This window comes from Atractosteus spatula, chromosome 11 (genome assembly GCF_055471065.1).
Source record: "Atractosteus spatula isolate fAtrSpa1 chromosome 11, fAtrSpa1.hap1, whole genome shotgun sequence".
NCBI classification, from domain to species: Eukaryota; Metazoa; Chordata; class Actinopteri; order Semionotiformes; family Lepisosteidae; genus Atractosteus; species Atractosteus spatula.
The window spans coordinates 4302102-4319552 of record NC_142716.1 but is presented as its reverse complement, the minus strand read 5'-3'; the positions used below and the strand labels follow the sequence as shown (position 1 = coordinate 4319552).

The window sequence follows — 17451 nt, the reverse complement described above, 5'->3', positions numbered from 1 at the left end:
ATATAATGAGCAGCCAGGAGCCATTGCCAATGAAACATCTATCAGCTCAACACTGAAACCTGCAGTGGGAGTTAAGCTTCGCAGCCGGTATAAAGACTTCTACCTTAAATGGTGTTGCAGACATAAATACTGAAAAGCATTTTTACATTTAATTCGTTAAGGCTGATATCCCCATTTATATATATATATAAAATTATAGGCTTAAAATATTATTTTACCGAGTTTGAAATACGTTCTAAGATGGTTTAGTTATGGTCAAGGAGGTCTGTGATGTGTGACTGTTTTAATGGTGCACAGTCCTCAGTGAGCATCTTTTTTAAAGCAGTCTAAGTACAATACTCAAAGCTGGAGTTTTCTACAATTTGTACCAGTATTTTTGTGCTTACAGCATACTCCCTTCTTATGCAAAATGTCACACCTGTAGTGCCTAACCTCAAAGTACATTTGTTTGCAGTATTTTGAGTTTTCAGGATTTGAAATGCCGTGGACATGGTGAGGCTGATTGGAGGATCAGGGACTGACACACGGAAACATGCCCAAGCCTTGCGATGCCTCTGCTTCAGATCCAAAACCACCTTCTTTGGGATCCTGAGAATTGAAAAAAAAAATCACAAAAATGTTTAGTTTTTTTCATTTGTATTCTTTAGAGACCTTTTTATTATTTTGTCTGTTTCATTGAAAGCAATCCATACAAAGTTCTATGCAGAAAGAGTAAAGTATCCTGTCTGTCAATGACTTTCTTATTGAGCCTTGGGTGAATGCTGTCATGAACACATTCTATAAATACAGTAACAAGTGCTTTTGAGTATTAACATGAGTTCATAATCAGACACAACATTAACATTTGCATTCATTTGGTTTTGAATAGAATGTGCATGCTTTATAGGTTATGTTTTAAATGTTTACTTTATGTCTCTCAATGTTGAGATAATAAATAACATATCAGGATGTGAGGATAACTGCTATTCATGTTACTATAGTAGAATTTCAGATTAGACAAGTATTTGAAACTGTGTTACACTATGGTTCTGGTATTAATGGTGAGGTACAGTTATAGCTTTGAAAAGTATATCTTCCAACATTAAAATAATATCTTACATTAATTTCATACACAACGTCCTTTGACATATTACTCTTTCCCTTTTGGAAAAAAAAATCAATTTACTATTTAAAGGATTGCTTTAGAGCAAGTGGTTTGAATTTTAAAAGTATGTTGGAGGATTTTGTCCTTATATTTAATGTGTATTTCACAACCCTCTTATTTGTATTCTCAGATGGAGATTTTCAACTAACCACAAGCCTATTTACCTGTGTGTCTATGGTGTGACGTTTCTGATTGTTCTTAAGCGGTGTGCGGATTTCTGTCACTTGCAGAGGTTGCCATTGAATTCACAGGAGGTTGTCCAGTCTCGGCATCCTGTAGTGAAAGTGGCTGCTCAGGAAAAAGTTGAGTTTCACTTTCTTGTTCCATTCTGTCTGCTGCTTTTCTGTCACTGTCATCTTGGACAGCCACAGTCCCAAGATCTGGAGCTTCGGTCGTGTCCTCTTTGTTGTTCTGTGGTTCGGTGGGATTGCTGTCCTTCAGGTATTCTGGAGCAGTTTCCTCCACAGGTGTCTTCTGCTCCTCAGTCTTTACTTTGGCAGGCTCAGCTTCCTCTGTAGCGTCTTCTTTGGCAGGAGAGCTCCCGATCATCAGCTCCTCAGTCACCGCTTCCAAATCAGGATCTTCTTGTGTTTTAGTCCACACCTGCTCTTCCTCGGCTACGCTTTCCACTTCAGCCTTGGATTCAGAGTCACTTCCAGGCTCCTTTACTCCGGTCTCATCCTCCGACTCAAAGCTTGCCTCTCCGGTCTCCACCTCAGACCTCGCAAGTGGAGGCGCTGACTTGGTCTCGGGCTCTGCTTCTTGTGCTCCAGAAGCCTCAGCCTCTGGTGCTCTCTCCGTGATCTGCGAATGCAGGTCTTCCACCACCTTCGATCCGCCCTCCTCCATGTTTGAGTCAGCAAATTCTTCTTCAGCCTCTTCCCCTGCCTCCTCGTCGTGCTTGGGCTCCGCTTCTTCTGCCTTAGCTGAAAAATCATCCTGCTCTGTTGTGTCTGTTGGCTCTGTGCTGCTTTGAAGCTGAGCTTGTTCTGTACAAATTTCTGTTTCCACCTCTTCCGTTCTTGACTGAGTTCCTGAGTCTTGCTTTTCTGTGTCTTCGCTCTCTGGTTTAACTCCTGAATCTTCTGGTTCAGGGTCAATCTTACCATCGTTTCCTTTCCTCTGATGCTCTGAATCATTGTCCGGGGCCTCAGACTCTCCAGTTACATTTTCTACAAGATCCTTAACACCAGCCTCTGCCTCATCTTTATTAGCTTCGTCCTCCTTTGCAGTGTTGTCTCTCTCGTCTTCAAGGCCTGTGAGGTTTTCAGCTTCTTTGTTTAAACTTTCCTCTTGTTCTCGCTCACTAGGCTCAGCTTGCACTTCTGCCTCATCAGCTATGCCCCCTCCCTCTCCTACCTCAGCCTCGGGCTCCTCTGTTTTTCCATCGGCCTCCAGCAAGTTCTCCTTGGCTTCACTTTCTTCTGTCTTAGCCTCTGCCTCATTCTGTTCTACAACATTTACCCCTCCTTCCGTAACATTATCTTCTGTCATATGTGCATCTGTGACCTCAGGCCTGGTCTCCCCTGTTTCTGGATGTTGTGTGTTAGTGCTCGACTCTGTTTCTCCTGCTATAGGCTCTGCTTCAGCATCCTCTAACTTTACTGTCTCTCCAGTAGCTGTTTCCTCTGGTTCCTCTACCTCAGCTGTACTATCCACCTGTGTAATACTAGACTCTTCTGCTTTGATCTCTGGTGGCTCAATCTCAGGAGGTGCTTCTGATTCTGTGTTGATCTCTGACTGATCCTCTCTACTCTCGGTCACATCTTTTGCCTCGTTTTCACCTGCCTCTGCCTCCGGCCTTTCTGTTTTAATTTCAGACTCTTTTACTTCGCTTTCTGTCTGCTCTGCTACAGCATCAGTCTCCTCCTGCTTATCTGCAGTTTCCTGTACCTGAACTTCAGTTTCTGTTATGTAACTTTCTTCTAATTCCGCTTGATCCTCAGCCTCTGTTTTAGTCTCACTCTCTTCTTGCACAGCGTCTGTCACACCTTGTTGTTGCTCTCCTTGCTTAACCTCAGTACCTTCTTCTATAATCTCATTCACCTTGTCTGTCTCTCCTACCCCGGCAATACTCTCTTTATCCTCATCCTCAGACTCCTCTGGCAAAGTTGTCACCTCCTCTGACACAGCTGACTTCACATCTTCTCCTGCTTCCAGCGGTTTACATTCAGGGTCTTCTGCTTTTGACTCATTCAGCTCCTCCTCAGTCTCACAACCTGCCTCTGCCTCCTCTTCTGCAGCCTCACTCCCTGTGTTAACTTTGTCTTCTTCTCCTTCAGCCAGTGTTGCTTCTTTCTTACCCTCAGCTGCTTCTGCTCCTGGCTCCTCCTGGTCTTTACCTACCTCACCCTGTTCCTGCTCGGCTCTGGCCTCTTCCTGTCCTGGGTCATCCTCTAATGCTTCTGTCTGGGCTTCAACGTCTTCTGCTTGAGCCTCCTCGTCCTCTTCAGTCTCAGTGTCTCCCTCTGCAGGGCTATCGTCTACACCTTCAGCCATCATTACTGGCCCTTCTGCCTCAGTGTCTGACCATTCCTCTTCTGCCTCTGTCTCATTTGCTACACTGTTGGTTTCCATCTCTTCTTTTCCTACGGCATTGTTTTCTGCCTCAGCTTTGATCTCTATTGCTTTGGCTTGTATCTCATCTGCTGTCTGTTCCAAATTTGCTTCAGAGTCTTCCACCTCACCCTCAGTCTCTTCTTTCTCAGCAGTGTGCTCTGTTTCCACCTCGGTCTCTGCTGTAACAGTACCTGTCTCAGGCGTAGCATTTTCAGCTTCAGCCTGTTCAATGTCTGTTGTAGTGTCTTCAGCTTTGTCATCTTTAGCTTCAGTTTCTTCATTGTCTGCTATGGCCTCAGCCACTTTTACCTTGTCCTCCATCTCTTCGGCACCGTTTCCTCTGTCCCTTGCCCGTTCCTCAGCCTCTTTGATTTCAGATCCTAGTTCTTCTGTCTGAGCCTCGCCAGTTTCTAACTCAGTCTCTAAGTCTTTTCCCTCAGTCTCAGGCTCAGCATCCTCTGCTTTGGAATAAGGCTCCAGCACGTCTCTTGTCTCTGGCTTTTCCTCATGCTTAAAACCGGCCTCTTCCTCAGCTGTTTGCATAGGGTCTTCTTTTTCCTCTTGTATGCCTGCAGCCTGCTTCAGTGAAAAAGCAATGGCATCCTCTGCTTCAACACCTAGAACCAAGATTGGGAAGTCAGGAAAAGGAACAGTTCAGTTGCAACATGATTTCTGGGAAAAAGCCAACACTAAATCAGGTATGTATTATAACAAGATACACAACAGCTTTATAGATAGTAACTTTGTCAAGATCTGTGAATAGTAAAAATATGCCATTACTCATGACCACTTTCTAAAAGGAAAACAAAGCCAATGGAAAGCAGTCACTGTACCACTGAAACCCTGATCCACAGTTTGTTCTGCAATGGAAGTGTCCTCCTCCTCATCAGTGCTGGAGTCGCTTGGTTCTGGCTCAGAACTGCAGCTTGCCTGGTTCATTATCGCTTCAGCCAGTTTCTTCTGAACTGACTTGGCTTTTTTATTTAAAAAATGCACAGAAACAGAAAAGCAGACAAACAGACCATGAACTTTACCATAAACTTTACCATGAACTCGCATGTGTACCAGCTCCTATTGCACAGCATAAATGTACAGAAAAGGCACAGAATGTATCCGATTATGTGATTTAATGACTTCTGTATTTCTCACGTTTATTATATTAATATATAGTATCACAGTTAATGCACTGATTATTTATGTCTTATGTGCCATCATTAATAAAATAACAATGTGAGAAAAGAAAGTCATTTACTTGGAAGAGATTTATTAAAGGGCAAACTTACAATTTTCAAAAGTAGAGAAAACAAATTCCACATATTTCACGTGCACTATAGGAAATTAAATTGGTTACATATAATGATCTATGAATATTTACAAATCAGAGATGAATAATAATGTGTTCCATTTGGGTCCACATGACACAAATATATATATATATTTCCGTTCTGGAATCAGTCCAGTGAAGACCAACCAGGTACATTCCTGGATGAAAAGAAATATCTTACACTGACAGGTTAAAAGAACTGAACCCTTTTAGTCTCAAGCCAAGAAGACTACGTGAGAACCTGATTAAGGTATTCAGAATCCTGAAAGGCACTGACAAAGTCAACCTAGTGAACTTCTCCAGAATGAACAGTGAAATGCAAACAATAAGCCACAAAGCAAAATAAAAACACAAAATGAGTGAGTGCATTCCAGATGGAGAACCCGGGGCACTTCTTTACAAAGGTGTGGTGGGAGTCTGGAACAAGCTACAGTGACAGACAATGCTATTGCCTCTTCTAGGATTCCTGGATATATTAGCTACTTAAAACCTCCTGTTTGCAGAGACTCTCATATTCATGTACTTTTTGTGAACAACAAAAATCGGGGGTTTTCAGTCATAGGCAGACAATGCATGTCTCAGAAACAATAAAACAAAAATGAAAATCGAATGAGCTGAGGTTTGCACATTCAGAGGGAATGCGCCCACTGAACTGCTTGTCAAAAGTTGGATACATTTAAGTGAATCACCACTGGCAGACTACAGTTTTTTTAAAGTTATATGAAGACCATAAGCTCACAGGAAGATTAATCCAGACACCCACACATTTTTGTTTAAAGAAGCATTTCCTAAATCAAGTTGCTTTTAATTTCCAATTAGGATCTCAGGATCCTTGTCTTACTGATTCTGAAACAGTCCCCTGGACGGACCCAGTCTTTACCCCTTAGGATTTTATACACTTAAGAGACGTAAAACTTGAATTTTAATCATCCACAGCAATATTCTGAATCAATATAAAACAAAACTTTGGAATAGATACAATTTTTAAGTGTTTTCTGTATTACAGTCTTCTTTTGATTTTTAAGTACAGCACAGCAAACAACAAAAAAATAAGAAAACAAAACAAATGCACAGCACACAGCACAGTATTTTCAGTATTGCAAAATTATACTGTACCACTATTACTTGACTCAGTCTGCCAAATTTATGTCATGACATGAGAATGGAACGTCCAATAAATAAATCTAATCCAAAATCCAATCCATCACTCATAAGTCATATTAATTTCGTTAGTCAAATCAGAGGCCCAAACCAATATGTACAATTACATTCTGTGCCCCATTATAACAGACTGAAGGTTCAAACTGAAAATACTGACATCACAAAAAAAGTAAAAGCAAAACACAAAAACATCCAGGCTTTACATTAATGAAGAAGAAGCTAAGCTATTAACATGCTTAAATGATTTTTTTTTATTCTAATACATTGATATTCATTTTAAAAACATGCATTAAAAAACACAGGTGCAGATCAAACCCAATTACAGCACACAGAAGTATAAGATCTTAAAATCTGGAAACACGGACTTCAAGGCACAGCTCTGAAGAGCTGGGATACTCACCCCTACCCAACTCTATGTCACCACCAGGCCCTTCAGAGAGTTCTTCACTTAGTGCATCAGTCTTATTATCTTTGGTGGGAAGGCCAACATTGTCTTCCTTCCCCTGTGTAAGACTGTCTTCTTCCGCCCTGCATGGCTCAGTGCTGTCCCTTTCGTCGTTTTCTTTCTTTTCCACCCCCTTCTTGGGACCTTCCTGATCTGCAGCGTCCTTGCTCCCCATCTCTTCCGATTTTGGGGTTTCTGCCCCGGCCTTGGTACTTCCTGCCTCCTCTGCTGCAATGACCTCCTCAGGAGGGCTCTGCTCTTTGCCACCACCAGCTAACTCTTCATCCAGCTGCGGCTGCTCCTCCAGCTCCTGGGCAGCCTCAGAATCAGCTCGGGGTTCAGAGCTGGATGTGAAATGGGAGGAATCCTTGATTTCTTCATCTTCGACTTCTTCTTTGACCTCCTCTTTCTCGCTCTCAGACTCCTCCTTGCTGCTGCTGGAGGAAAACAAAGCGCTTCTAGAGGAAACCGAGGATCGTTTTCTATTTTCTGCAAAGGAGAAGATGCATTTGTGAGAATGGGTGTTTTAGAGTGGGGTGTCCATAAATCCCTCCCACGCCAGCAATGTGAACAACATCCTCATTACAGCTCTTTGATTTAAAGCACCAAGCATTTGTTATTTTTCTGGGCCTTTGTGCCTTACAAAGTTCCCTCACCTGACTTCTCGTCCTCTTCAAACTCACTGTCAGTGTATCCTTCTTTCTCATCTCCGTCACTGTCCGGAAGATCCGTCTCTTTGTCCTCTGTCCTGCATGTGTCGGAATCCCTTTCATCATCGGATCCTGAATGCGATTTCGCCACCACAACACTGGCCTCTGATTTCATCTCTTCTTTTTCTTCATCAGGCTTCTCATCATCTCCTTCAAAATCCTCCTCATAATCTACAGGAAGAGAAAATGACCATTTTCAATACCGTTTATTTTAAAAAAAGACAGGCCAATCATACACACAAAACACCCAATATCGTAAGTTTCAGAAATGCATCTGGGTTTTTAGTTGAGCTTTTAAAATATTATGTGTCTGATTAAAGAAAAAGAATGACAAAATTTATATCTGGGAAATGTGTAGCAAATTTAATGCAGAGTTTTTATACCCTACCATCTGTGGGTTTTTCTTGTTTTTCTTCGTTCTCTTTGGGCATCTCCTCTTGAGTTTCTGTTTCCATGGGCTCATCGCCTTCAGCCTCCTCCTTAGAGGCCTCAGCGGTTGATGTGTGTTCCTCCTTAATATGTTCTCCGTCATCCTCTTTATTCTCCTCCATCATCTTGACTGACCCCTCAATGGAGCCCTCTTTCTCCGTGTCCTCCTTTATCCTTTTAAGAGGGGGAGTAGGTTTCTTATCTAAGCCCAAGGCAATGATGCATCTGAGGTCAAAGAGCAAGACCAGAGAATGAGATGCAATGCTCTGATCGTGCATATGCACCATCCCAGAACTACAGTGCAAACCACCTGTTCCTGTGAAGTACAGTTATAACTGAAGAAAGGAGCCATTATTTTGAAAATAATTCAGAGAGGGCTAACATGAATATAATGCAGTCAGCCTCGTTCAGGAAAGATACTTCTCAGGCTGTCCATCTTTGATTGCCACCTGTTTTTATTACACTAATGCAAAGTTCTTACTTGTAGCACGGAGAAGCCCCATCAACACTGACAAAGCCAAAATGTCCATGTTTTCCACCCAGTCGGGATCCTTTCCGATGTTTAAATTCACAGCAGGAGCTCAGTCTGTCGACTTGCATCCCATTCAGGAAGAAGGTAAGACTGAATGGAAAACCACAGTGGCGCCTGGAGACAAACTGAAATGTTTCTGTAGGAGGTGAGGGAACCATTAGCCTCTCAGCACAGTACTTCAGTCTAATTAAACACAAACTATCACATCTGCTCTTCGATTTTTCAGTACCTAACCCTGTCACCCTGGTGCCTGGAATGTCTGTGACGTCCCTTGAAGCTGCGGACTATCTGATGTTTTGTCTAAGCCAATACTCATTTTGAAAAGGTTAATGACTATTAGTTCTGCTTTCTGTAAGTAATGAGTATGTGTTACTGAAAAAGAAAACTGAATATGACTTACAAATGAGGTTTTTACCACAAAATAAATATCTCATATTATGAGATAATTCATAATGTCTTATGAATTTAAAACAGTAGTTACAAAGGTTGAAAAAACAGAAGCCATTCTTATGCAGGACATACATAAGATAGACGTTAGTGTCACATTTTAGTGTCTTGATAAACTTGCACATTCTTTAACATGGCTGACCAAACACAATCTGTTGACTAATCTACTGACCTCCTTCCAGAAGTTTTCCTTTGTAAACACAGAGATTTTCTCCACCACAGTGCTGCTGGAATACTTTCACCTCATCCCTTAAGTCCATGTTATCATGAGACAAATGAACAGTCTTTCCACAGTAGATCATAGTGATGGAAACATTGCTGTGCGCTGATGTCTTATGGACTTTGATGTCCTGCACATAAAAATGGACTGCATTGTAAACCAAATAAAATGTTGATTGTAATTCAACAGTGTGTAAAGTAATTGAAAATGTACAGTATGTGAAAAAGAAGTAGTGTTCATGGGAGACTTCGACTTTGCTCACACAGACTAAGAAACACCTACAGCAACATTAGCACCACAAACAGAAATCTTAGACATGGTTAATAGCTGTTTTTTTACCCAGTTTGTCAGAGCAGTTTTGTCTTTTAGAAAAAAAAACTTAGCAAAGACAGAGTGACACAAAAAGAGGTGAGTGAACCATTATGGAACTGTGATCACAATGTAGTGTGCTTTGAAGTATGTAGCGCAAACCACATAAAATATTCATATTGCTGCCACCCCCCCCCCGCCCAAAAGATGCATTATTTTAAAAGCTGACCTCTGAAAAATGCTTTTATTAAAACCCAGAGAAGACAGAAAGGTATAATTTTATTAGACTTAATAACTTCTGCATTTACCTTTGTTGCTCCAAATACATTTGGGGCAGTAGTGGGCCGCAGTCTTCTGCCTCTTGTCATCCCATTAGGAGTTCCTTTAAAACTCCTCTCGTTTCTCTTTGTGGGGGGTGGGACTGGGGTGATATAATTATTAATGACTGGAAGACGGTAAGGGGATATGCCACTGTTAAGGTCTGTCAGGGTTAAATGTCTCCCGGTATCTCTGTCCAGCTGGAATATAATATGGTAAGAATCAATCATCTCAGGTTTAAAATAATTAAACCAGCTTTGTCTTCCAAAACAAGCCCAATAAATGCTGCTCTTTCACAAGGCGATCGCTGCCTGTGAACATGCTAATGTAAGACTAGGAACGCGCGATAGAAGGGCCTCACCGTGTACTGGAAGTGCTGCTCGTTGTCTTCGGAGAAGCTGCTGTGCTTGTAGGCGGGAGAGAGCCTCCTGATTGAGGCCTGGGTGCTGTGGCTGTGCAGGGGCTGCAGTCGGACAGGCCTCTGCATCTTCCCTGGCGCCGTGTTGGGCCGCGATGAGTTCGGCTGCGAGGTGAGCAAAAGAACAGCACGGGGTGACTTTGCTGCTCATGCACCCACACCTCTCGCGATCTCATGGCTGATGAAGCTCAACGCAGACATGTGCAGGTCTTCACACGCAGGTAGCAAACAAATAAACTAGAAACACATCTTAAACACTAAAGCCACCAAAAAGCTACTTATGAAAAAGACGTAGGTGCTCATGTTGGCAGATCATTGACATTTTCTAGAAAATATGGGGAAGCAATTTAAAGGCAAACAAATGTTAGGGTATATAGATAAAACCAAAGAATTTAAATCCGCAACCCCCCCCCCCGCACCTTTTGCATATAGAAAGATGGAAAAGGTTTTGCTTCTCTGGAATCAGTCCACAGAAGAGCAACAAGATACATTTCAGGGCTTAAGGGAAATATCCTATGCTGACTGGATGAAGGAACTGAAAGTCTTCATCAGAGTAGACCTATTATAAAGTCCTTTCAAACGCACAGAAAAAGGTCAACCCAGCAAACCTTTTCACGATGAACAGTGGAACATTAAAAAAGTAGAGAGCACAAGTGGAGCCTATGCGGAAATGCATTTACAACCGAGAGGAGGAGGCACTTCTTCACAGAAAGGCTTGTAGGAACAAGCTACCCAGCCATGTGGTTGAAGATACCCTGGTTTCATCCAGGAAAAGGCTGGAAGAGATCTTTGGTTCAGTTAGCTACTGACTGCCAAACAGGCTAGATGGACTGAATGGCCTAGTCTCGCTTGTAATCTTTCTTATGTTTATTTGAAATCCATAAGGTGCTGAAGAAAGACGCAAAAACAAACAGTAGCAGTTCAAAACTCTCCCAAGAGGCTGCATCAGTCCTGCTGTTGCTTCATTTTTCAGATAACAGTAGGATGTTGCCATGTACTTCAGGCTTTGTGGGCAAAAACATATTCCTACTTGTCTCCATTCGGATACGTGTACACTTGTTTTACAACTCATATCTTACTAACACTGCCTTGTGAAGGCATGCCTTGACACATTCTAGTTAGGTTTGTTAAGACAGGGAAAGGTTTATGAGAAAATAAAACATTTTACCGCTAAGACATCCTAGTAAAAAGAAAGAAAGATCAAATACAAGTATTTAGTACATGTTTTTAAAGACTAAAAATCATGCATGGACAAACTGCACTGAATGCTTGAAAAACTATGTACCTGCTTTTAGCTAAATCTGCTTTTTTCCTTGTAAATACAATGATGGCAAAAGGCTCAGCAGACACTCAAGTGGAGCTTACATCCACACCTGTTCTGAAAGGATCATTTAAACAACCTAGCAACTATCTCCTAAAGTTAGCAAAAAATGCAAACAAACAATAATTCAGATCATTTCAGTTACTGTTGACATATCCTTTCTGTTACAGTATTAAACAGTATTAAATAACTGATAGTGAAACAATGTTGAGCAATGTAAGCACAGTGTAATCTCCATCAACACACTGCAAAACGCTCAAAGCAATTAAGCTATTACAGATAGATTACAGAATCATATTAGCTCTTCAGATTAAAGAGTGTGAATAATGTGTCAATTACGTTATTATAACAAGCTCTTGAGTTCTTGCCTCCTGCTGCTTTTGGAACAAAGAAATAGTCAAAGTAAGAGCAGTCTTCTATTTTAAAGTCATTTTATTTTTTGGAGCACTACAACACATACACAGTAATTCAAACCGTGATTACTCCATAACAGAAGCTAGCTTGCATACAAGTCAAGCTCTCTGCTGTTTGGAGTCATGGTTAAATCACCTGTGCAGGAAATCACTTACAGATTCTGAGGACTCGGAGTGCTCTTTGTCTGGCCCAGAGTGCTGAGTGTGCCCATTTCTGAGACCTGTGGGAGGCCGTGGTGACAGGATAGGAACGATGTCTTCGTCATATCTCTTGGAGCGTTCCACCTGAAATGGAAAACGCCCTTAACTGCACTCTTCTTTCATTTATCCAAAATGAAGCACAGAGCTCAACCATTTTTGTAAAATAAGGTCTAATTTCAGAACAGCCATAACAGCATGAAAACTGTTGCAAATGTGAGGAGGCCACATGGCTCAGCTAGCCTGTTTGGTAGTTGGGAGTAATTGATCTGAGGGTCTCACCCAACAGTTTCTTGAAAGAAGCCAGGGTATTGGCTTCAACAACGTGGCTGGGTAGCTTGTTCCAGACTCCCACAACCTTGAGGATGTCAAAACCTTCACTTCGATATGTTAATTTAGGAGTTACTGTAAAACAACTACCGCGTTTTGGTTCTGTAATATTAAATAGAAAAAAGCAAATAAGTACCTACTCTTCCAAAAATTCCTGTCTGGCAGACATTTGCTTTTAGAAATATTATAGAAGTGCTAGGAAGAACAGCTTCAGTGGGGTCTTGAATGTTATTTTTCCAGCCAAAAAATTAATACCTCTGCCTTTAATTTTTCTTACACTTTTTTATTTTTATTTTTTAGAATTTTTGGATTTATAAAATACAAAAGAAAACTGAAATACAAAAGAAATCTGAAATTTCTAAAAATAAAATTACCTTAATTCTCTGTACACGTTCTTTCCGTGCAAAATCCTCCAGTTTCCTTTTGATGTCTATTTGATGGTGCCTCTGATTAACAGTAAAAATGGAATTTAATACACTCATAAACGGCAATGGAGATTACTGAACAGATCTGTATGGACAAATAAAACAATTTACTTTCTAAACCTTGAGCTATAAAGTGCAGCCAAATGCCAAGATGCCCCCAGCCTCTAACTCTTAGATGGGAACATTTTGATGCATTTGCTTTCTCAAATGAAAAATATTCAACACAATATAAACAGAAAGAAAGCAAAAACTCAATTAAATAACCAAGAATGAAACAAAAAACAATTTTATGTGGTGCAGTATGTATTTTTAGGCTGAGTTATTTAGAAACATCAACACAATTTATAATGTGATTTGAAAGTAGATCCTAACATCTTCTTACTGTACCTCCATGTCCAGGACCTTGTGGAAGATGGCTTGGGCCAGGCATTCTCGCACATATTTTTGGTGATCTTTCCGGATAAGGTTATGTCTGTACTCTTTGTCCGGCACAATTCTTCCATTTCGTGTAATCTAGTGCCATAAAGTTCAAAACATTTTATTTCATATAATAAACCACGTTCTTGGAGACCAATTTTGACTGAGACAGGAAAACGCACATCAGAGGATGTGTTTATCTATCATGCACACATACCAGTCCTGCTCTGTGAAGATGTCTTCTTATCCTGGTGTTGCTGAAGTAACCAGCGAGGTGTTTATCTGTGAGACTATTGTACGCAGCGATTGGTCTAGATATCAAATAACAAAAGACCAGAGATTAAGTCCTAGAAAGTTCTTACAGAAACACAAGACAAAGACACGGTTATGAAAAGTACTTCATCTTCGTATATATGTAAAAACATACAGTAGAAACAATTTTATTGACATGAGTAAATCAATTAAGAACAGTAGACATTTCTTACCTAACTCGTGATACTTTTGCCAAGTATTGATTATTTTTAAAACCACATTTCTTAATGGAAGTTAACTTTAAGTAAAAGCAGTCAGGTCAGTTAGAGTTACAATCAAGTTATAACATACAACTGGAAGTTTCTGCCAATAAACTTTAATTAAGATGTCACATTTATACCCTTTTGAAACTACTAGGACTGTGTTTCTACCTGATATGAAGCAACTCATTACCATACAGTACCTTCCAAACAAAGGTAAGATTTTATGAATCCGTTTCCATAATTGTGCATGTCAAAGATTAACCTGGTTATGAAGCTTTTTCATGCTTACCAAATATAGGCCTCTTCCTTGCAGGGTGTGTGATAAACAGTAAAAAACACCTGAGCATGTCTGTGCATGCTTACTGTAAGTATTCCAATCCCAAATCTAAGGGTAATTTTGACTCTAACCATAAACCACAATCCTGGTTTCACACATTTACAATTAAATACATTAGAGCACAGATTCCTTTGCTTAAAACACTGTCAATATTTATGATATTTCATCATCTTGCGGTTTGCAATGTTTAATGTGTGCTGAAAAGCAAACCACACAGAACAGCTCATTAGTCCCAAAAATTAATTTCTTCCTAATATCAAAAGTAATCTCTTACACATGCAGCTTGTAACTCTTAACGGATGACTTTCCCCAGCCACTGTTCAGTTCTGGCTGCCATTGAAACACTAACTTCTACAGCCTGGAGAGTGAGCTTGAATGGGCTGAAGAACAGAACGCGTCAGGGTAATCCACTCCATGTGAAAAAGGCTCAATCTTAAACTGGCTTGTTCATCATTTATTCCTTGGAATGCTTGTTGCAGCTACCTGTACACTGTCCTCCAAAAGTATTGGGGAAGCAAGATCAAAATGGCCTTTTTTTTGTATGTGTGACCATTTACAATATGCGTTTCATTTCTGGATGTTTTCATGTATACTTTTGATCGTATTTGAACACAAACATACTTTCCAGGGACGCGTTAAGATCAAATACATTTCAGAGTGTTTAAGTCGGTATTTGACTACATATAGCTTTGAGGTAATAACTGCAAGACATTTGTGACCCATGGCCCCCCGCTTTTTAAAGACCAAGTCATTTACAATAGATTTGCTGCAGCCAGTTTCAGTTCTTGCCTATACCTGGGGTGTTTTAACTTGGTTTTTTTCTATTAACTCCTTGGCTATATGTTCTGGGTCGTTATCATGAAGCAACATTGAATAAGTATATAAGCATACTCTTCAACATAAGCAGACAAATTATTTCTCTAGAACGTCAGAATTCATTTTTCTACTGAGATCATTATTTGCTCAATGAACAAAGATGAGTGAGCCAGTTCCAGAGGTGGTGACCGTATAACACATTTATCTGTCCCATTACTTCTGGGGGACAATATACTGTATAACGGTGCTTGTGTTGTTGATCTGAGAAACCTCATCTGAATGTATTCCTATAAAACAACTTTAAGCTCTGCCACTGTCAAATACTGTAATCTTTTAGCATACGTTCATGGTGTGTGACCTTTCTCTGTGGGGTACACAGAAACACAGTAGGAGCCATTGACAACTAAAAAAATATTCCCTGTGAAGGAACAATGCTGCACTAGGTGGTTTTAAAATGTAATAGTTCTAAAGGTTTTTTTATATCAAACACAAAATATTCAGTATTTGAATAACGAGTAGTAAAGCATTTAACTTCCATTCTGTGATTCACTTTATTTTGTGGTGTGCTGTTCATAACTTGACCGGATCTAAAGTGGTGTCTTTCTAAACATACATGTAAAACACTTTTTATATTCCCCCTCAAATGCGATTGCTTTGCTTGGTGTTGTCTGCTGATTTAAAAAAAATCAGCCATGGGTCTGCACTATGCAGAGAGAACTCTGTGGCTCATGTAAGTGTGAACTGGCCTGGAAAAAACAGGGGAAAAACACAGATGAATACTTGCCCTTCCTTCCTCTTGATGCCTTACCCTGAGAAACCCTTGTTTTTTTTGCTCATCTTTTCAGCCTGCTGTTGAGGTTATTGTTCCAGGTTTTACGACTGCTGGCAGTGTAACTTGGCAACAGAAACACTGTGTATTTGCAGCTAGTCTACAATACAGGGCAGAGATCTTCGGTGAGTTATCGTTTCAGACTCCCTCCCTGAGCCCCGCAGTTGTAGTGCAGACAACAGGATCTCCAGAACAATTATGTCAAGTATACGATTACTGTATCAGATAACTTGTTCGGTATTGGTGAAGATGGAAAGGACATTTAACCCAGGTGCCCGGTGTGTTTTATATCTTCATTTCCCTTCCTGTGCACATCAAACAGGAACAAAACATTTAAAATTAAATTCACAAGAGAGATAGAGAGCAAAAGTACCACAAAGAACAAGGGTTCGGGGGGGTGGGGAAGGGGGTAGTTATTGGAGCTTTTCGAGCTTAAAAAAATAGTTAAACCATAATGTTACCAAGCAGATAATGATTGATGCAAAAAAAAAACATGATTCTCAAAGATTAAGATTTTTAAAGCTGTTTTTCTCAATTATCTGTGATAGATAAAAAAATGCATGAAGTATTTTATGTTTCACCCAAACAAGAAGGTGCTGGTCTAAAAACATACTGTATATTCAAGGCACTTGGTCTCATAGTTCCAAAATACAACCCTTAAGGGAAATCCTTTTAGGATTGGCTATACATTCCAAGTAACTTTATAAGCTAAACTGTGTTCATTGAAGGCATTGTAAATGATTGTTGGAGTCAGCCTGTCCTATTCACCTTAATACTTAAGCCTTCTTCACATAAAGTACTGAAATCACAAAACGTCGACACAGCATATGCGGCACTTTGATATGTAAGAAACAGTTTCCAAAGAGAATATCAGACCATCAAAACGACGAAACGTTGTATTTTTCGTCTTTGTAGTTATTTATTTAAACGAGTTTTGCTGCTCGTCGGCTGACAGTTCCCCCACTCATACAATTAGTAAGTTAGATATTCGCCTGAATATGAGAACTGACAATAACATTTACATTAATTAAAAGAGACGTTATTTCAAAACATTAATCCTATTTGCTCCATTACCTTCAAATCTGTGCTAATACTTATCTCGATACTTGTGCAAATTCTGAATAGAACAATCGGGTACTTATTACAATTCCAGGACTTTTTTTTTTATCGTCTTGCATTGCAAAAGCTCGCAGTTAAATCAGGGCGCTTGCATGACAGAATTCCCTTAGCTGTGCATCAGGACACCCCAATTAACACGCCATGCACCCCCAGTCCTCTCCGGTGGTTACCAGTAAAAAAACGAAAGCTCATGCACGTTCATCCTCATCACCAATAAACCCAGAGACATCATATCAATGTTAATATGATAATCGACCTCACATATTTCAAATTGAACTCATTTGAAAGCAATGACGGCAGTACACCATGTTTAGCTAACTACGAGCCGCCCCCACCAAACTATTGCAGAACTCAGTATTGCCATCTTACCCAGGGTTGAGGTGACTCATGATTTCGGCAGGTTGTTCCCTTTAATTCGTGGGAGCAGGAGAGGCGGTTCTGCCCCGCTTTCTAATTACAAGCCTTAAAATCGCCTGTAGCACATGCTCAAGTGAGCAGACCATATAATGGTCTCCCTAAAATACCTATCTTTCCTGATCTCCTCTCACGCCATCAGGCTCTCTCGTCTGCACTAACAGCTCGCATCCGAGCACTTTTTCTCTTTTCAGAACTGATGACATCCCCCGTTGCTAAGGAAAACCACGTGACGATGCTTTCGAAGAGGCGGGACTACAAGCGATCTACCCAATGACATTCTCCTCTTTCAACATAAACC

At 40.5% G+C, this 17451-nt stretch overlaps 1 protein-coding gene across 1 annotated transcript; it reads right to left on the bottom strand.

Annotated features, from left to right (window-relative positions):
- Positions 1-1342: 1342 nt before the first annotated feature.
- Positions 1343-17298, bottom strand: erich3 (glutamate-rich 3). Its single transcript, XM_088926981.1, has 14 exons — positions 15597-17298; positions 13338-13431; positions 13091-13216; positions 12653-12724; positions 11907-12035; positions 9960-10121; positions 9589-9798; positions 8924-9101; positions 8254-8440; positions 7732-7997; positions 7290-7514; positions 6589-7122; positions 4537-4677; positions 1343-4320 (listed from the first exon to the last, which is right to left on the bottom strand). Exons 1-14 carry the CDS (start codon positions 15623-15625, stop codon positions 1343-1345), a joined length of 5331 nt encoding a protein of 1776 aa, XP_088783107.1. The 5' UTR covers positions 15626-17298.
- Positions 17299-17451: the final 153 nt, after the last annotated feature.